General features: G+C 48.6%; 1 protein-coding gene across 7 annotated transcripts in view; it reads right to left on the reverse strand.

The window, feature by feature from the left end:
* Positions 1–18,149, reverse strand: part of FOXN3 (forkhead box N3) — a 196,348-nt gene that overhangs the window by 98,072 nt on the left and 80,127 nt on the right. For 6 of the 7 annotated variants that reach the window (XM_042862666.1, XM_042862643.1, XM_042862693.1 and 3 more), the window contains one exon: positions 13,998–14,554. In XM_042862666.1, coding sequence (XP_042718600.1) covers positions 13,998–14,540 — 543 coding nt within the window. In that variant the 5' untranslated portion in view covers positions 14,541–14,554. Of the gene's footprint in view, positions 1–13,997; positions 14,555–16,771; positions 16,856–18,149 lie in introns of those variants that run through there. The other variant, XM_042862652.1, reaches the window with a different exon arrangement.

Raw genomic sequence — 18,149 nt, forward strand, 5'->3', positions numbered from 1 at the left:
ACTGAAAAAGACAACTGTCCTTCAGTTTTAGCTGAATTTTTAGGTGCCTGAGTTTTTCTAAGCACAGCTAAATGGGTTACAAATGGGGAAAGGCAGAAAGCAGCGGATGCACCACACCACAGCTCAGCACGAGGACCTCTGCAGCATGATCCATGCCATCAAGTGTATTTCAGAGCAGGTAATTAATACTGCCTTTCAGCTGCCCTGAGCACTTTCGCCAACAAAACAGATTTAAAAAGTATGCAGGTAGTTTATTAAACAAGGCAAAAAAAAAAAAAAAACATTAAACAAAAATGACAGATTCACTGGTGTGAGTTGATTTAAAGCAAAAAGAAGACAAATATTTCCACCTAGATATGTTCAGGGAAGCCAGCAAGTCCTTGATGACAATCTGCAGCTTGGCAAGAATAGGGCTCACGGGTTTATTCACGCTGTTTCCCAGGCAGATCAGTTCCATATAAGCAAAGCATTCCTCAAAGTTCAAATAACTAAGGATCCTCATTCAGTATATATTCTTCCTCCGATTAAAGTCCGCTTCACTTTATTCCAAATCCCACAGTGATGTAAAGGAAAAGCAGATTTCCTTAAATTTGCAAGAGAATGGGAGGACATGCACCACAGGCAGCAGAGCCAGCCTGAGAGCGAGCAGAAACAAACCCTGCAGAAACAGAAACATCACTCTTCAGGGGGCTGCTTCGGCCAAGCTGCTAGAAAACAGGATGTGAGCAGCAGTCGTGTGTGCAGAAGAGAGGTTATTCAGAACAGTGAATTCACACACTGACTGGGTCTTTTACTCTGTAAGGAAACGGTGGGAGGAAGGGGGAAAAAAGCTTTCAACCCACACACCACAGCCCTGCCTACTTGGGTTTTCCCCAGTCTTTTTTTTAACTTTGTTATCTAACAAGCAGTCCTTTTCAAGTGTGATGTTAACAGACAGCCACCTGTAAAACAGGAGTGTGCTGAGAGGAGGAGGAAGAACGACACACTGCTTAAGAAAAGGATCCCGTGGGCAACTGCAGGCGTATGGGACTGGTACAGCTGGAGAATGACACGTGTCTGCAGGAAGGCAGGAAGGGCTGCACCTCGTGGAGCATGGAACTGGGGGAAAACGAAAGGCCAAGGGAAGGGAAAAGGAAAGCGATGCTCTATGATGAGAGTAAGAACTGCTGGGAATTAGAAAAGTAGCAGCAGTGCTACACAGGGCTACCTCACCATCTGCACCACTCCTTGGTACTCACCGGCAGGCTATTACTCATTATAATCATAGTATACAAAAAGGCTGCTGATCAATACTGCACAAAGGTGATTAGTGCTCAATGATTAAACATCAGTGCATGAATTTATCTGACTCAATGTGCCTGAAGTGGAAGGAAACAGGGAGAAACCATTTCTGAGTGGACTCCAGTAACAAAAATTGACAAACCATCCAACATCAGATGTTAACGCTGTGAAGAGCTCAGAACCGAACGATGGAAAATTGTTTTTTTCCAAATTATTCAAGATCAAATGTGCCTTTGAACAAATATACCCTCTAAAGGAAAAGAAAATCTCATTGAAGAATGCCAAAATGAAGCTATTCTGATGACACGGCTGTCACACGAACAGGCCTGCTGTGACCTGAGTCACTGTTCCAGGTCTTCTGTGATCTTCTTCGCTATCGGTTTCGCACAGGAAGCCTTCACGTTTGACGCACCAAAATAGCAGATGGTGTACAAATGAAAAATTTTGTTCAAAAAGGCTTGCAACTTCCTTCTTTTCTTAAATGCTAATGAGCTTTCAGCACAGCATAAGGGTGACTTAAAGCCCTTCACCCTGCCGTGCTGTCCCTCACACCCATGCATGTGAACAGCTGCATTACTAGGTGATGGAAACAATAAAGAACTAAGAGAAAAGATACAAAAACAGCAATAGGAAACGAATACCTAAATGTGAAAAATAATGTACTCCCCTAGAGAAAAAGATGTATACGTAGACAACAAGGTCCAAGTTGCTGAAGGTCCTACCTAAGGCTGAGCAAAAAGGAAGGCACGCTTTACGATTAATTACATCGACCCAAATGACCATTAACAACTCTGAGAGAAGCTTCAGGTCTGGGCAGCAGACCAAGCCCTGCTGTAGAGCAAGAGCCAGCCCTCGAGCATGGTGGTGGTGTGCAGATCCGCATTTGCCTGCCTCACACAGGAAACTGCAACAGCAGCCCCTTCCTAGGGAGTCCTCCAAACAGTCCCAGGCCTTAGAGCTGGGTCCTGCTACTGCAGACACTGAACTCTGCTCTGCACTGAAAAGGATTTCTCTAATTGCTGTTTTTTCTTCACAAAGGGCTCTCTGGGGAAATGCTAAACACACCACCAACAAAAGAAATTTGAAGAAACTTGACAGACTGCAGCTTGATGGTAAACCTCCAGAATCTGGCTTCAATACTGCCAATTCATGGCATTGTACCATACTGGGATTTCAGGTGTTTTTATTAGAAATGCCTAAGATGCTCCAAAATCATGAAAACAAAACATTTCCAGTTGTCTTCATTTCTGTAAAGAGATGGTGGGGATCTTAAAGACTCTAAAATAAGACATCTCCATTATTTTAAATAGTATCACGATTTTTGAGCCAAACTCAGGAATGTTAGGGTACAAATCTGCATAGAAACTGCTGTCCCCATCCCCATCACATGCATTTGCACTTTTACACACACATCTGGACACTAGCGTTATTCTGTCTACCTTAACAGCCACACAACACGGAAAATCCATCTGGATCATTACAGAATTGCCTCTCTTTGAAAACAGAACTGTTTATCTGTATGAAGAATGAGAAGCAATCCCACTCTGTTAGCAGAGCTGAAGTTACACATGGCTTGAATTGAAAAGCCACTTAAGCAAGCTCTGGAACCACCTTGCTGTTCAAACTGATGCCAAACAACAGGAACTGACAGTCAAAACAGGAAAAAACAGAGCTCACTGATGAAGCAAATTCTTCCCCCCCTTCCTAATGCATGGCTAAATTAAAGATTCAGGGTGCAAATCCAAAATCACGTTTGTGACCCCTAATTTATAAATTGTGAGGGAAATAAATTGAGGTTGATGCAGCACACAAATGGGTAATTGTACCGTAATCAAGAAACAGAAGTTTGTCCCATCAGCTCAAGCCCAGCCAAACGGATTTTTGGCAATAGTGTCACTGGAGGGTGAGAGGGACTCAAGTGGTGGTGAAGGAGCAGATGCTAATTAGCAACAGCAGTTAAATCATAAGTGTGTATACTTAGAAACTAAAATAATGCACATATTTTAGCTAGGGGAAGAGGACTACATTTTCCTACACTTTTTCCCAAGTCAGCAGAAAAACAGGGTAAGAAAGCAAGATCTTTCTTTCCATTTCAATACTACAAATTAAAATCAAAGCTTTCTAAATGAAAATCTTCTCAAGCAAGAGGGATGACAGTAAAGCTCATCTCTTCATGGAAATGGTCATAATTACATCTCTGTTTTCCCAAATTCCAAATTACGCAGCTCTAAAAACCAACAGCAAATGACAGACCAAAGCAGACTTCTTATGCTAAGAACAGGGAATTATTTCCTCCAAACAGAAGCAGCACTGCCCCAAAAGGTGACAAAGTCTTACAGGTGTTTTAGCAAAACCTAGAAGTATAAAAAATTAACTGAAGTAGAGTTGTTGGTTTTTTTCCACATTTCAAGTACTGGTGTCCTTTAGGGGAAAAAACAAAACAAAAAAACCCACAAAAAAAAAACAAGAGAGACAGTTTAGGTTAGTTAGTATCACGCTTCAGAGCGATCTGTTCAGACTGACTGGTAACCATTTGTGGCAACACAGCACATTTGTCCTAAGGAAATTCTGCATGCCACTGCCACAGCATGCTGCTTTCCTAATGCAGGGATGCGAGCAAGTAGAGAGCTTTGTGTGACAGTCCAAATCCACTGCTTTTTGTTGCCATTTCACCTCACAAGTGTTTTGATGATCTGAAAACCAAAATGATTATGGTAGTGTTTATATACATACACACACATACACACACAGGGATAGAGAGATACAAAAATAAATGAATTTAAGCAGAAGAGGAGGTAGAGCCTGAACAGTAAAATCCCATTTGTCTCAATAGCTGGGAGCTAGCTTCTTCAGTGCAATTTATCTCTTTACGACAGCTTCTTTCCTCTGTTGTACAGCCCAAAGTCTAAAAAGCACTAGAACTTGAAATAAATTGGAAAAACAAAACAAAAAAAAACCAACCCTTACAACAGTGAGGGCTGCATATTAAGCACTGAGCCCTGAGAGAAAACATTGATCTCTAGGGAAGGGGGGCAAGAGAGAGAAAAGCCAAATTAATTAGTGCAATGAGGCAATTATGTAACAATAATGTGTAATGTCAATTGCCAGAACAGAAAAACAAAGCACTTGCCTGGTCCCACTATCTCAGCCACTCCAACCCCATAACTTCTAGTCCCTCCCAGCAAAACACCTACATCTGCAATCCCTGTAAACCAATGAATCATTTATACCTCCGATCCACAGCACGGAAGTACTTCAAGAAAGGTGAATGAATGCAAGAATCCTACCATTATTTTCACTGAAGTTTACAACTGAATGCAATCTGTAAAGGTGATTCCTGCAGGATGAAATGCCTTTTGACCCAGGAGCTCTATACCATTTTTTCTCCAAGTCTGGGCGTAACTGCAGCTCCAGCTCAGCCTGCATCATGCAGTTCTCACATCCATCAAGCATTCCTCTCCAAAGACTTGGCAGCGTTCCTAAGAGCAGTGAGGATCCCTGGACATGTGGTTTCCCTGCTGTAGGGCTGGAGAAGGCTGCACACAGACAGACTGTACAAGATAGTGACACTGAAGAGAAATTTTGCAAAAACAGTTATCCTGCATGGAAAGGATTTTATTCTTAAAGACAAACCATGTGAAAAAATTAGTTGTATCCAACAATTTAAGGAGAACTGACCTAACTGCAAAACTGCAGCTTTCATTACATTCTGTATCACTTACTCCTAACAGTGACAATTACCTCCTTCCTCCTTATCTAAAAGCAGAGCATTTCAAAACCTCCTGCCCAATTCAGAAAGAGCATGCATAACCTTCCCACTCTGCACCTTTCAAATGAAAGGGTGAGGAAAACAGACAAATATGAAAATGAAAGCTTGAGACAAGGCATGTCAGTACCCAACCCCAGCCTTTATTAACCCCCACAGCCCCTACCAGTTCCACTGGAGGCTTTTCTTTCCACAGTGAGATCAGAAAAACATTTGCCATAGTTAACACATCTCAGTGAGTACCCTCCCACAGTAGGCAGCCATGGGATCTCATAAATACAGCCCTAGAGCAGAGCCTAATTTTCTGCTGATAGCTTAAATTACTGAGAAATAGTGTGAATTCTGCTGTTAGTATTCAACTAGATTCTCTTGTGCAAAATCCCATAGGTAAGTTTCTGCCCCATGCAGTGCCAGAGACACTTCTCTGCTATTCAGATTTCCCCATACAGACTTCCATTCATTCCTCTGCTTACCAACAGGTGTTTTTCAGCAACTTACACTGCTGCTTCAGAATCCTGGTAGTACTCAACTACTGGCAAATTGCAACTGTTCACTGCTGCAATGAAATGCAGCAATTCAGCATGCAGGAGATAGAGTTTGGGCATCTTAAGTCTCTGGACAGCAATCTGGTCTGTTTCCTACCGTATCAAGGAAAATCCCCCTCACATTTAAGATCCCTGGAATGAGTCTTCTCACAAACTCCTACACCGGTTTCCAGGGTAAAGTTTTCATAATGCCCAGAATGGAATTTGAAAAACATAACTAATACATTAAAATGTACCGTCTCCAAAATGACTATTATGGATAACCGAGTAAGAGCCAGAGGCATCATTTATGGCTACAATTGCTGCTTTCTGCAGCCCTCAGCTGTCTGGTATTTACCCAAGAGTAAACCAAAAGCAGCTCCCCTGAAGTTGAGAGTCCAAACTGGTGGAGAACAGAAAAAAAACAAGTAACATTTCAGGCTTAAAAGGGCCTATTAAAAACAGGAAAAAATGTTAATGCTAAAGTAGTTGGGTCACTGCCCCTGCCTGCTTCCACACCTCGTGCACCTCAGTCCACTGGTGAGCCCGAGGCCACTCGCATCCACAAGATACGGAGGGTTGTGGTGACGCAAGCTGAGCAGCTGTTGTGTACATAAATCTTGACAGCACTGGCCCCTCTCTCCTACCTGCAGCATCTTTCAGTCCCTGAACTGAGCAGGTGTCCCACTTCTGGCCAGTGCTGAGGCACAAGAGGTGCAGAACAGCTGGGAGAGGGGCAGAGACTCACTGGAAACTGAGCTGAACGGCAGGTATTGGGAAAGCAGTCAGCTACCAGAGAACTAAAGCTATACTGCTGAATCGTAAGAAGCCAGCTACTGATGCTGAAGAAAGCAAAATCTCATAGTTCTTAAGAAATTTCTTCTTTACAATCAACTATCTTGAGCTTAAGTACCAGAAAAGCAGCAACATGCATATGTGTTTCATTAAAGCAAACTTTCTTCACTAACTTCTTTTGCATGGTGGTCAGGAAAGCTGCACTGGTTCAAAATACCAGATGATGAATCAAACGATAAGAGCAAATACTCAGAGAGAGAAATCTTAATTAGCTTAAAAAAATACATACCAGTGTGCAGTGCAATGCTTCCCAGAGGCTCACTGAGCAATACTTAACCAGATGCAGTTGCATGGTTTTTTTGAAGGAAATCCGTCCACACATGTAACTGCAGCATAGTGCACTGCATTGTTGCAGCTACATGGGTTGTCTGCACCTTGCCTTATCCAGCAATGTTCTGCCATTCTCAACAAGACAAAAGTCAGTTACTTCTAGTTCTAGACACTGAGTCACCACTGATCTATACACAACTACAACAAAAAAATTAAAAATAGAGTCAGACCGGGCTTCTTTTCCACGCGGATTTCAGCTTGGACCATTTACCTAGATTTACCATGAAGACACAGCAACAAGACAGCTGAAAATAATTCAGAAGGCGGCAGTGAGCTGCAGGCCCAGCGGGCCAACATCTGAACAACCGAACAGAAAACAGAGCTGCGCAGCAACCTGCTACCAGCCTGTCCTGCACACAGCAAGGAAGGCTCCTCAGCACCTCACAGGCTGCCTCAGGCTGCCCAAGCAGCACTCACAGTCACACCATTCAATCACCACCAGCTCTTCTAAAAGCTTCTCAAGAGGTCTTTACCCAGGAATGAGGCTGTGCAGCACAACCCGTTGCTCTGCTTCAGCCAGCAGGAAGCATTCCGCTTCCCTCTCAGGGAAAGAGAAGTCCAAGGGACACACACACAGTAGTTAAAATGGATACTTTGCTGTTTTGGTGAAGAACTGAAGTGTGAACATTCAGCCACATGAGAAAGCCCAGTGAGTCCTTACTTCCCAGCCTGCTGCTCAGCTGCACATCAACCCCTCTCCACAGGAAACTCCCTGCAGTTCCCCAGGGGTCAGCATTTCCTCATGGGCATGTAAGGCACTGCACAGCGCTGAATTCTAGCCCAGTGCTGTACTCAGAGCACAGAGTGGCTGCAGAGCCAGACTGGGACTGTGGGTCTGCAGCGCTCTGTTATCTCCCCAAGAAGAAGGAAGAAGCACTGGGGGGCAGCGAGGAAATAGACAGCTGCACAGAAAAGCCTAACAACTGATTTTGTGGAGATCCTTCCTTAGCAGTATCCTCTCAAAACAGCTTTTGAGAGGATATCCAGCACAGCTCCCTCAGAACTATCTCCACTGCTCACGTCCCCACAGCCCTGCCCACCCTCTGCTCCAGCTCTAAGCTGCCAGCTGCTGCATATCTGAATGGAGTTCAGCCCACTCTTGTGCTGCCGCAGGTACCACTTGACCACAGAGACCACAAGCCAAGCAGGGAGCTGAAAAAGAACCAACCAAATCAGCCCACTGAAAAATAATCCCACTGAAAACAGTTCTCCAGCAGCTCACTGCGCAGTGACACAGGTGCTGGGAGAAGCTGGAGAGGGGTCGCAGAGTGACCCTGGAGAAGAGGGGGTTCATCTGTATATCAAAGGCTGTTGGGAAGTTGTGCCTAATGCTGGCAGCCTGCACTTGGCTCAGTTTAAACCAGCTGTGAAGCATCCTCAACACTGGCCCCTTGAACAACTGCTCCCAGGGGAAAACCAAAGCCAACATCTTCAGAAGAAGAAAGGGAGTCTCTTTCTTCTGGAGGCATTCGGAGCCTGTCTGGCTATGTCCCTTTGTTGAGGGTGTCTCTACTGAGCACGGGCTGGACTGATCTCTGGGGTTCCTCTAAGCCCCAACCCCATGAGCTCACGTGTGCCCTGTTCTCCCTGCGGGGCTGGCCTCCGTCAGGCCTCTGCTGTCACTGCCCCTTGGGCACCTCAGCCAAAGGTACTCCCCAGCCGCCCCTGTCACAGCTCCCTCAGTTGTGTCAGCACCACTGACTGCTGGGCTGTGACCTGAATTGAGGAACTGAGCTGAAAAGCAACTTGAGAATTCAAAAAGAGAGGAAAAAAAGTCCAGCTGGATCTGATCTGCAACTAGATCCAGGGCTGGTCGCTGAAATGCCAAAGCGTGTCAGCACACTGCTGGAGCATGCAGCCCAGAACAGGGAGGAGCTGTGGCCGACAGCTCGCTCCATCCGGCCCGCACAGCCCAGGCACAGTGCACGCAGAGCAGCCCGGCTCTGCTCTCGTGTCCAGGCCCCACAGCACTAACACACCTCACCATGTCTGCGTGGGTCAGCTTCCCCCAAATAACCAGGAGGCCAACTGCCTGTCAGGGTACATTCAGAGCCCACCACAGCTCCCCAGGATGGGGACAGCCCACTGCCTGTCTTCTATAAGGGTCAGCTAACACCAGTAACTGAGACAGGAGGTGCAGAGCTCTCTGGATATTGCCAGCTTCTTATCACTATTTGAAAAAAAAAACCACTAATTATGCGCCGTGCAGCTCTAAACCAGCACACACACGCAGTCTCTACTGCAAAGAATAAGCAATGATGTAGTCAACCAGCTGGAAGCCAGCTAAGTGGAAGAGTATTTCCATGCAGAGCTTTAGGAAATCTATTATTTAAATATTCTGTATAATTCCTTGCTTTTGCACTTCAAAAACAAAGCTGAAAGGGTTCAAGAAACCTCACAAATTGTCTAGTATCCAGAAATTCTGTATTAGAGGAAGTTTCTAGAAACTGCTATGATTTCTCTAGAAGAAGATGACTCTCTTTGCTTCAAAAAATAATTTGAGGGGAACATTTCTGGTGGCTGAGAGCACATTTATGACAGACTGAGATATAAGAAAATTGATCTGGGGTTAAGCACAACAAATTCTAATTTAAAAAACCCACACTTTTCTTTTAACAATCTGGGACATTAACAATTGGATCTGCTCATTTAGGACATCATTTTATTAAAGGCGTCAGCATCATATGAAGTCCTTAACATGAGTCTGAAGGGTTTTTCCACCGTAGTTCCAACCAGATGTTACAAACCCAATGCAATTCTGATGCTTGTGCGATGTGGGTCAGGAGAGGTGGTATTAGAACTGAAGGAGATTGTTTCCACACCCAGAGGGCCATACAGCTTTCAAAGGACATCCTCCTGAACATTAGCAGAGGGAGGATACTGCCGCGTCTACCACCTTCGTGTGTATGCAGATTGGATTAAGAGATCTCATAATAAAGAACAATCAGACTGCCTTGCTTCTCACACCAGATATCTCTTATCTTCCTGCAGGGCTCTACCTGTCAAAAGCCCAGGCAGTATCACCTCAGAGGAAGCATGCTGGCTGCAGGGTCTTCTCAGAAGTTCCCATGCTGCACGTGGGGTCCCACCAGCTCCCTGGCCATGGCACAGACCAGGCTACATGGCATGAGGACATCCCACACACGCCAGTAACTCAGGAGACCTCGGGTCCCACAGCCCACTCCAGACAGAGGAGCAGCCTTGCAGCCTTGGATCTCTGTGACCCAGTTATGATCCATGTACTTCTAAGAATAACCTCAATATCAAGCGAGAAGAATTTTCTTCTCCCATCCCCATATCATATCCATTACTTTAATTACATTTTTATTGAGATATTTTTATTGAGACATCACTCAGCACAAGCACCAAGCAAACCTTGAAGATCTTGAATTTCCCTAGCATGCACCCAGCTCGGAACACGTGCACATTTCTCTGCCTCTGCCTCAGACGAGCAGGGCAGACACAAAGAGGAGCCCACTCTGTAGGAGGGATATCCGGAGCTGCACAGACCGGGCAAACAAAGGCAGCAGAGCACAAGGCACAGGATGAGAGCTTCCTTTTCCATAGCTGGGCTGCTGAGTGAGACCAAAAAACGGCAGAGAAGCCAGTGATGCCAAGCATCTTTCTCCTTCATCCACTCACGTTTGATAATAACAGTCAGCAAAGTTTGCATTCATAAAAGGCACAGATTGATCACATGCCCTGAAAACACAACCTTAGTGGCCTCTGTTCAAAGCAGGAATCCCTACATGGATAATAATAATAATACAGATCTTCAAGGAGAAAAAAAATGGGGCTTATCGCAAAATATTTCAACAGACCCTTAGCTACAGCAGCACTAGTGGGCGCAGCTATAATTACAGCAAACCTACATAATGCGTCTGAACTAGCTTAGCCCTTTCCCTGCGAGCAGAGGAGCTGCCACATCAGTAACTCCGTTGCTAGGGCAACTGCTTACTTTCCATATCAACTGCAAACGCGTTGCTATGGAGACGCATATACAAGAAAAATTCCTCTCCACAGCCAAGGACCAGATGGCAGGGAAGTCAGAGAAGTCACGGGCTGAGGGCTGTGCTAAACGGGACGCACACTAGAGGACATTTAGATCTGTGTGCTCACGATAGGATTAATCTGAATGACTGAATTCACAAGTCCAGCAGTATAAACAAAGCCAGGGAACTCCTCTTGTGCTCCCCATCATGTGACACTTTATGCTCCGGCCAACTATTATTAAACTGCTGAGCTCAATGCAAAGAGGTTTGCACAATCAAGGGCTCAGCGTTTTCCCTTCTTCAGCCCTCCTGCCTGCCTCAAGCCAGCAGCAAAGTTACACGCGGTCACTGTCGCCTTGCCCAGGGAGCCTGATGGCACGGCAGCTCTGTGCACTGCAGCAACACATAAGCACAGCTGGGGATAAAACGTCTGCTCCCTCAGAAGATCCAGAACAGGGCAAGCTGGAAATTTCTTTCCATTGCAAGGATCTCACATTTTAGGAAATGCGAGCATCTCACATCACAAAAGGTGAGCATTCACACACATGCAAGAGCTGCAGGCTATTAAATACGTATTTAGCCCCATGAATATAAATTAGCGAGCCCAAGACTGAGAGAACTACTATGTAGAGGGAATCCAAAAAAGAATTAAGTGTTCAGCAGAACTTTTTTTAGAAAAACCATTACCAAAAGGCTATACAAACAAGCAGTGGAAAGCACAACTCAGAGAGGAAAGCTTCTAGCTTTCCAGCGTGTGTCAGCGCACATCAGCTAGCAAATGCCTGCAATTCCCAGCACTGATTAACTCCTTCCCTGCACTCCATGTTTCGGAGCCCAGCTTGTTAGGATTTCAGAGATGCCATTTGTCAAATGTTTTTTGTCACATACAAACAGTAAGACAAGCACACTCTAAACCTGTAACTTGCAGAATGTGGCAACAAACTGGAAGAAGTGGCATGAGATGATTCCCTGTAATGGAGAGTTAACCCAACCCCGAGGTCCAAGGAACCCTATGAGATTTGCAGGCTGCTGTCAACAACAGACTGCTTGCTCTGAGGCACTCGAACTAACTCTGGAGGTGTGTGAGAGCACATGAATGTCTTTCAAAGCCAGCAGTTGGAGGTTAGTGCTTTCCAAGTCCACAATTAGCTGTCAGGCACCTGATTCAGCAACCCGCTCCCAGTGCCAGCTCTGCACTCCCGTCCCCACCTGCCATGTCCCTTGGCCAGGACGTGAGTTAAGCGACCTGACTTTGTGCATTTTAAGTTTCAGATTCTCTTCTCAGTTACCTTAATGCTGGCTACCAGCAGGGTGACTGCATAGTTATTAAGGGCTCAGGAGCATGAAAAGATGGAAGGAATTATTTTTCATATCCTATGCTTTTCTAGGGAAGTCTAAAACCCCACCTTGTTACTTCCACAGGCAAGGGCTCTCCCCACACCTTATTGTCTTGCTGTTCAACCACGGCTCTAATAATGAATTCAAGACATAGGTGACTACTCATGTATTGTGCTTTTCCCCTTCCCCGTGGAGAAGTGCTTCATGGTATGGCTCTTGTGATCTTAGAAGGCTGCGGATATTCGACAGATATGCATGAAGACAGGTTCCTCATAGGAAGGAAACGGTAATTTAAATAGTCAGCTTGTAAACAAAGGAAGGGGATAGAACAAATGGCAGCACTAAACACATGCCTTGCCAGTTACGGCACTGGTCGTTTTTTTTAACATGTGCTGTGTGTTAAGGTTTCTTATGGCCTGGGACAGGATCATAAAAGGTTGGTGTGGCCCTTGCTATTATAGTCTTGCTTCCAAACAAGAATTTGAGGCTCTGGCTTACATGAAACAAGATCCAGTTCAGGAACAGGTTTTTTAATCTCGTACACAATCGTTCACAGCAACGAATTTATAAAAATACCAACATACGGCATGTGGTCTCCAATGCGTGGACAGTGGATTTCAAGGAATGACATTGAAAAAGAAAAGGTAAGAAATCAGTAATTTAAGAAAGTAAAGCCTTAAGGAAAAGCAAATTAAGTAATCTTAAATAAAAAGTTGTTAGCTTAGGGTAATGTAAGACTCTTCATCCAGAAAATACCTTCTACTCCAGAGTATTTAAAGTTAAATCGCACCCAAACTATGGAGAACAGCACCACCAACAGAAGTCTCGCTCCAGGGTAACCAGTTACAAGACTATCACAGCACTAACCTAACTGAAATACAGCAGCTGAGAGCATCTATTATTTCTGCCAGAAAAAAAAGCGCTCCCTTTCTGATCTTCAGCCAACTGCAGAGCAGCCAGCGACGTGATTCTACCTGCTATTTAGTTCACCAACCTGTGGGAAGGACTGTGAAATTAATCTGCAGGCTGGTATTTTTATCAGTATGCTCGTACTTTGCCAAAGATTCATCCCAGATCGCAGGTTCTGGAGCCCGCCCCCTCCAGAAAATGCTATCTGCTCCCAGTCTGGTTTATGCAATAGAAGGTTATGCAAAGTCCTGCCTCCGCGGCGCGGCTCGTTTCCCCATTCCCTCGCACACAGCCTCTTCCTGCAGATGCAGCTGAGGATTCAGCAATGAAACCAGACAGCAACAGCAGAGATCTGAAAGCAACAATCTGCTCCCCAGACTTCTGCCACTGCACTGTTCTCAGAAGCGGCAAAACTCCAGAGACAGAATGGCTGAGTTTCTGGTAACTTTCACCTCTGATGCCAGACCTATCTGCTCTGTTTGAAGTTTCTGTTTCTACTTGTAAGAGAATGAAGCTTCGCCCCTACAATTCAGTACTACTTCTGCTCATTTAAGAAAAAAAAGAAAAAAACCCTCTTTTCTGAGTACAACACAGATTGGGGAAAAAAGAGATGGCCTCTTACGTAAGGCATACCCTTTCACTATATGTTTGTATAAGCCAAGAACAGCAAGCAGCCTATTTATAACATGATTACATTCATCTAGTAGAGCTGGAAACCATTACCACAGCACGGTAACTAAAAACAATATTTAACCACTATGCATGAAGACACCAGCTGGGGAGCAAAGAAAACACACACACCGACTGCTTTCTTGCTGATGTCTAGACAATGAATTTAATAAAATCAGAATGAGCCATGCTAAAGAAATGCTGGTTTTCTGAATGTAATGAACTGCGTTACCAGGGACAGCGTTGTGTATTCTACATTTTACAGTTATGAATACGTTCTGGGATAAGCTGGTGAGTTTTATCACAGACAGGCCTCCACAGTTGCAAACTTACCTGACTTCTGTCTTTGTCCACTTTCTTAAAACACTTATTCAAGGACAGATTATGCCTTACAGAATTTTTCCATCCAGTAGGAGCGTTTGCAAAATACGGAAAGTGTTCTAAAATCCAGTTGTATATATCCTTTACAGGCAGTCTTTTGGTTGGCGAGTCCTCGATGGCCATAAATATGAGGCAGCTAAAGGAGTAAGGAGGTTTGCAGTTGGGGTTCTGCTTGGCATCGTAGGGCATGTCCGAATGGGCGGGGGACGGAGGCGTGTCATCACCAATGTCCTGAACGGGGCTGACGCTTCGTAACACCGAGTCCCCAAAGCTCTTCAGCAAATTCTTGCTCTCGTGTAACCAGTTCAAGTTAGTTAGTTCTTCATCTTCCATGGCCCCTTTATCTAATCTGATGGCAGGCAAAGAGAAATCTAGGTCCTCGTCATCGTGAAGTGCCTTTGACAAATCGCTATCTTGGTACCGCTGGCTCAGTCCGCTGGGAACGCTGATTCCTGAGCCCTCCGGCTTCTTGCTGGGAGGCATGACTGGACCCATTGAGGCAGAGGCTCCTGAGAGTCCCACACCGGGGGGAAAAGAAACAGAAAAAAAGTTATTAGCTGGTAAAGGTACCGCATAACATTTTGACAGCTTTTCCCCACCAGCTGCTTGGCCTCGTGCCATCTGTTTTAAAAACAACAGACCCACGTTAAAGCTCACTCCCAAACTCTGGGTAAAATAACCTGAAGTCAAGGCAAGTAAAGAACTTTCAATACATGGAATGATATGATAATGCCAATATGCCTCAGTTCTCTCTGTACTTGAAGCCTTACACAGGAAATCCTAGGGACACACTCCTTTAATAATGAATATGTGTATCAAATCATTGAATACTCCATATCATTTTAATAAGCATGTAAATTTAAATCTAAAAAAAAAAAAAAGAGGGCTTAGGTGCAGTTGCTTCAGATTAAGTTCAGCTGTTTCAGTCTTGAGGGCAACACAACAGCTCTGTAATACAGCACTGTAATACAGCTCTGTAAAACAGCACTGGCTGAGGGCTCACGCAGACAGGCACCAAATCCAACCACAGGCACTGCTGCAGCAGAACTTGCAAAGCAGAACAGGAGGGAGGGAAAGCAGCACACAGTAGCTTTGGGACCAGGGCCAATACACAGGGAAACAAGCACCAGAGGAATAGAGCACTTTAAAAGTGTATGTAAACAGAGAGGGCTTTAACCTGCACTGAGCTGCCCTCAGCCATGGCCCAAGGCAGGCAGGAGGTGCTGTGAGCTGAGCGCAGGTTGAGCTGACAGGGATGGGGGGACCCAGGCAGCCAGGGAGGATGGAGCTGGGAGCAGCGTGTGAGCAGCAGCAGCACTGCAGGAGCAGCACAGCTTCCCTGCCTCTGCCGTGCAGTAAAAGTGCCAGGACTGAGGACTGGGGGCACGGCCAGCTGCAAAATAAACACTGGTGAGAATCAATGCATTTCAACAGCAGGCAGTCTCCTGCACCAGTGCAGAGATCCCCTGCATCCAGGGGACCACTGATACAATTCCTACAGTCACACCTGATACCGTACTAAAGGGCAAAAAGCACAGGCAGCAGCAAAACAAGCAGTGCATCTATCAGGAAAAATGGGAAGAGAGCCATTCTGGGAAAGAAAACCAATGGACTTCTTTCAGACGTTACAGAAAAGTGAAAAAGGGAAGTTCTTCGGGTCTTCCTCCATATACTTCCAATCGACGCGGCCATTACCGAAGCAGAAAGGCACGGCAGAGGTACAGCCGCCACACGGCCGCCCGCTGGGCCGCGGCTGCCGGAGGAAACGAGCTGCGCCGGAGCTCCGCCGGCCCCGTGGCGGGCACTGCCCTGCGGCGCAGCGCAACTTCGGCTCCGGATGGAAGTTGCGTCCCAGGAGCTTCGGAACAGGGAATTACGCGACGGCTGACAGTAAAGTAATGTAATTGCGCCGTCACCATGACAACACGCTGCTCTCTTTCTGTTTAATTTGCTTATTTCGGCGCCCCCCCGAAGGGCCGCCCCGCGCCCGCCCTCCCGTTCCCGGACGGGAGCAGCCCGGCGGGCCCGAAGCCTCGAGCACCGCGGCGGCACTCGGTACCCGGCCCGGGGGGCGGCGGGGCCGCATCTCCCGGCGGGCTGGCTCGGCCCTGGGAAAGGACGCGAACGCGGACACGAGGAGGAATTCGGCGGCGGCCTCTCCCCGCCACCAGACAAAGGAGCGGCGCTCACAGGGGGGCCCGCGACGGAGCATTTTTAACCCGCCGCCAACCGCGGGCGCTCGGCGGGGTGCGCGCAGCCTCCCGCAGCCGGGGCCCCGCGCGGCGCCGGGGTTGCGCGGCGGCCGCTGAGACGACGCGGGGGAAGGAGGGGGGAGGGGGCGGCCCCCGCGCACCGCTCCCACCGCACTCGCCGCCCGGGCGGGGGGCGCCCGCCCATTGGCCGGCGACGCAGCCAATCAATGCCGTTGCTAGGCGACCGGCGCTGCTCAGGGCGGGCGGGGGAGCCCGGCGGCGCGCATACCTCCAATGCTGGCCAGATGTCAGCGGCCCTCCGCCCCGCGTCGGGACGGCAACTTCTGCCCGCGCCCGGCGCGTCGCTCCGGACAGGCCCTCGGCCGCGCGCCGGCACCCCGAGTCCCACCCGGGCAGCCCGGAGCGAGGCCCCACAGTCCGGCCCGGCTGCAGGGTCACGGCGGCGCGCGCGCCAACTCCCGGCCAAGTTGCGGCGGGGCCCCGCGGGCGGCGGCGGCGGCGGCCGGGGCTCACCTGGCGGGGGGCGGCCTCAGCGCGGTCCTTCCATGGCTGCGGCGCAAACTTTCATCTGACGGAGGCGGGCATGGTGCGCCCCGCCTCAGCCCGAGCCCCGAGCGCGCCGCGGGGGTCCCGGCGCGGTGCGCTCCGCCGCCTGCATGGGCTCGGCCGCACCGCCCCCCACCCCGCGCCGCCGGGCAGCGGTCCGCCCGGCGCGAGCCGAAGAGCGAGAAATTGTTTCCACCGCAAACAAAAAAGGCGACACATGACCAGGGAGGAGGGGAGAGAGGGAAAACGTGGGCCGGGCCACCGCGCCGGGAGAGCCGTGGAAGGGAGGGAGGAAAGGAGGGAGGGCCCCAGCGGGGGGAGGGCGGGCGGCGCTGCGGGCGGGGGCGGGACACGGCGGAGCGGCGCGGAGCTTCTGCTCAGCGCCGGATCGGGGGCCGCTCCACCGCGCTACCGGCGGCGGCTGCGCGAGGGGCCGCGGCCCCGGCGGGCGGAGCGGGGCCCGGGGTACGTCTGCTGCGGGCGGCCGGCAGCCGCGCCCCGCCGGGAGCCACGCGGCTGAACCCCGAGCGGCGCCGCGGCCTCGAGCGGCCGGCGGGCGCCGAGCCGCAAGCGCGGGCACGGGCGGGCCGCCCCTCGGTCCCGTCCCGCAGCGCCGGCCCGCTCCCAGCCGGCGGCCGACTCCTGCGGAGGACGGCAGAGCCCGCGAGCCCCCGGGGCTGCGCCCGTCTGCAAACGCGGCCGGTACGGCGCCGTGCCGGGCTCCTCGGACGGCGGTCTCCGAGCTGCGGCCCTGCTCGGTTCCACCTTGGCACAGCCGCACGGCCCTGGCTGCGAGCCCACCGCTACTTCCGCGGAAAACGAACCGAAGCAGCACAGTTGATTCCCGCGGCCCATAGAACTGTGCTCTAAAATTAGGCCCGATTTCGTCCCAGTGAAGTTATCTTGACATAACTGGTATCAAACTCGATTAACAAAACCGACCTCAGCACGCCTCTCTTAGACCAAGGGGAGTGACCTAACTTAATCTAACACGAAAAAGCAGCTGCCCAGCACAGACGGTGCCAGTTGCGCTGCAACCTCCTGTGCACTGCGCATTTGATCTCGCAGCTTCTGAGCATCGCAGCACTAAAGCACCTCCAAAACAGGTACCAGAAATTGTACCTGAGCCACAAAAACCAAGCGTTCTCCTCCCTGAGTAAGCGAGGCTTGCAGATTTAGCATACTTGTAAATTAATTTTCCTGTCAATACAGAAAAGGCCTGTTGCTCAAATGCACAGTGTGTGTTAGAAGCACAGGAATGCGTACAGAGCCTACATGCAAGTCGTTCCTAAGCCAAGAGGAAAAGCATTTTAGCAGTTTTACTTAGAAAAGTCAGGACAGCTGC

The sequence above is a fragment of the Lagopus leucura genome, unplaced genomic scaffold (genome assembly GCF_019238085.1).
Source record: "Lagopus leucura isolate 7727_CA_CO unplaced genomic scaffold, USGS_WTPT01 Super-Scaffold_1, whole genome shotgun sequence".
Classification (NCBI taxonomy): domain Eukaryota; kingdom Metazoa; phylum Chordata; class Aves; order Galliformes; family Phasianidae; genus Lagopus; species Lagopus leucura.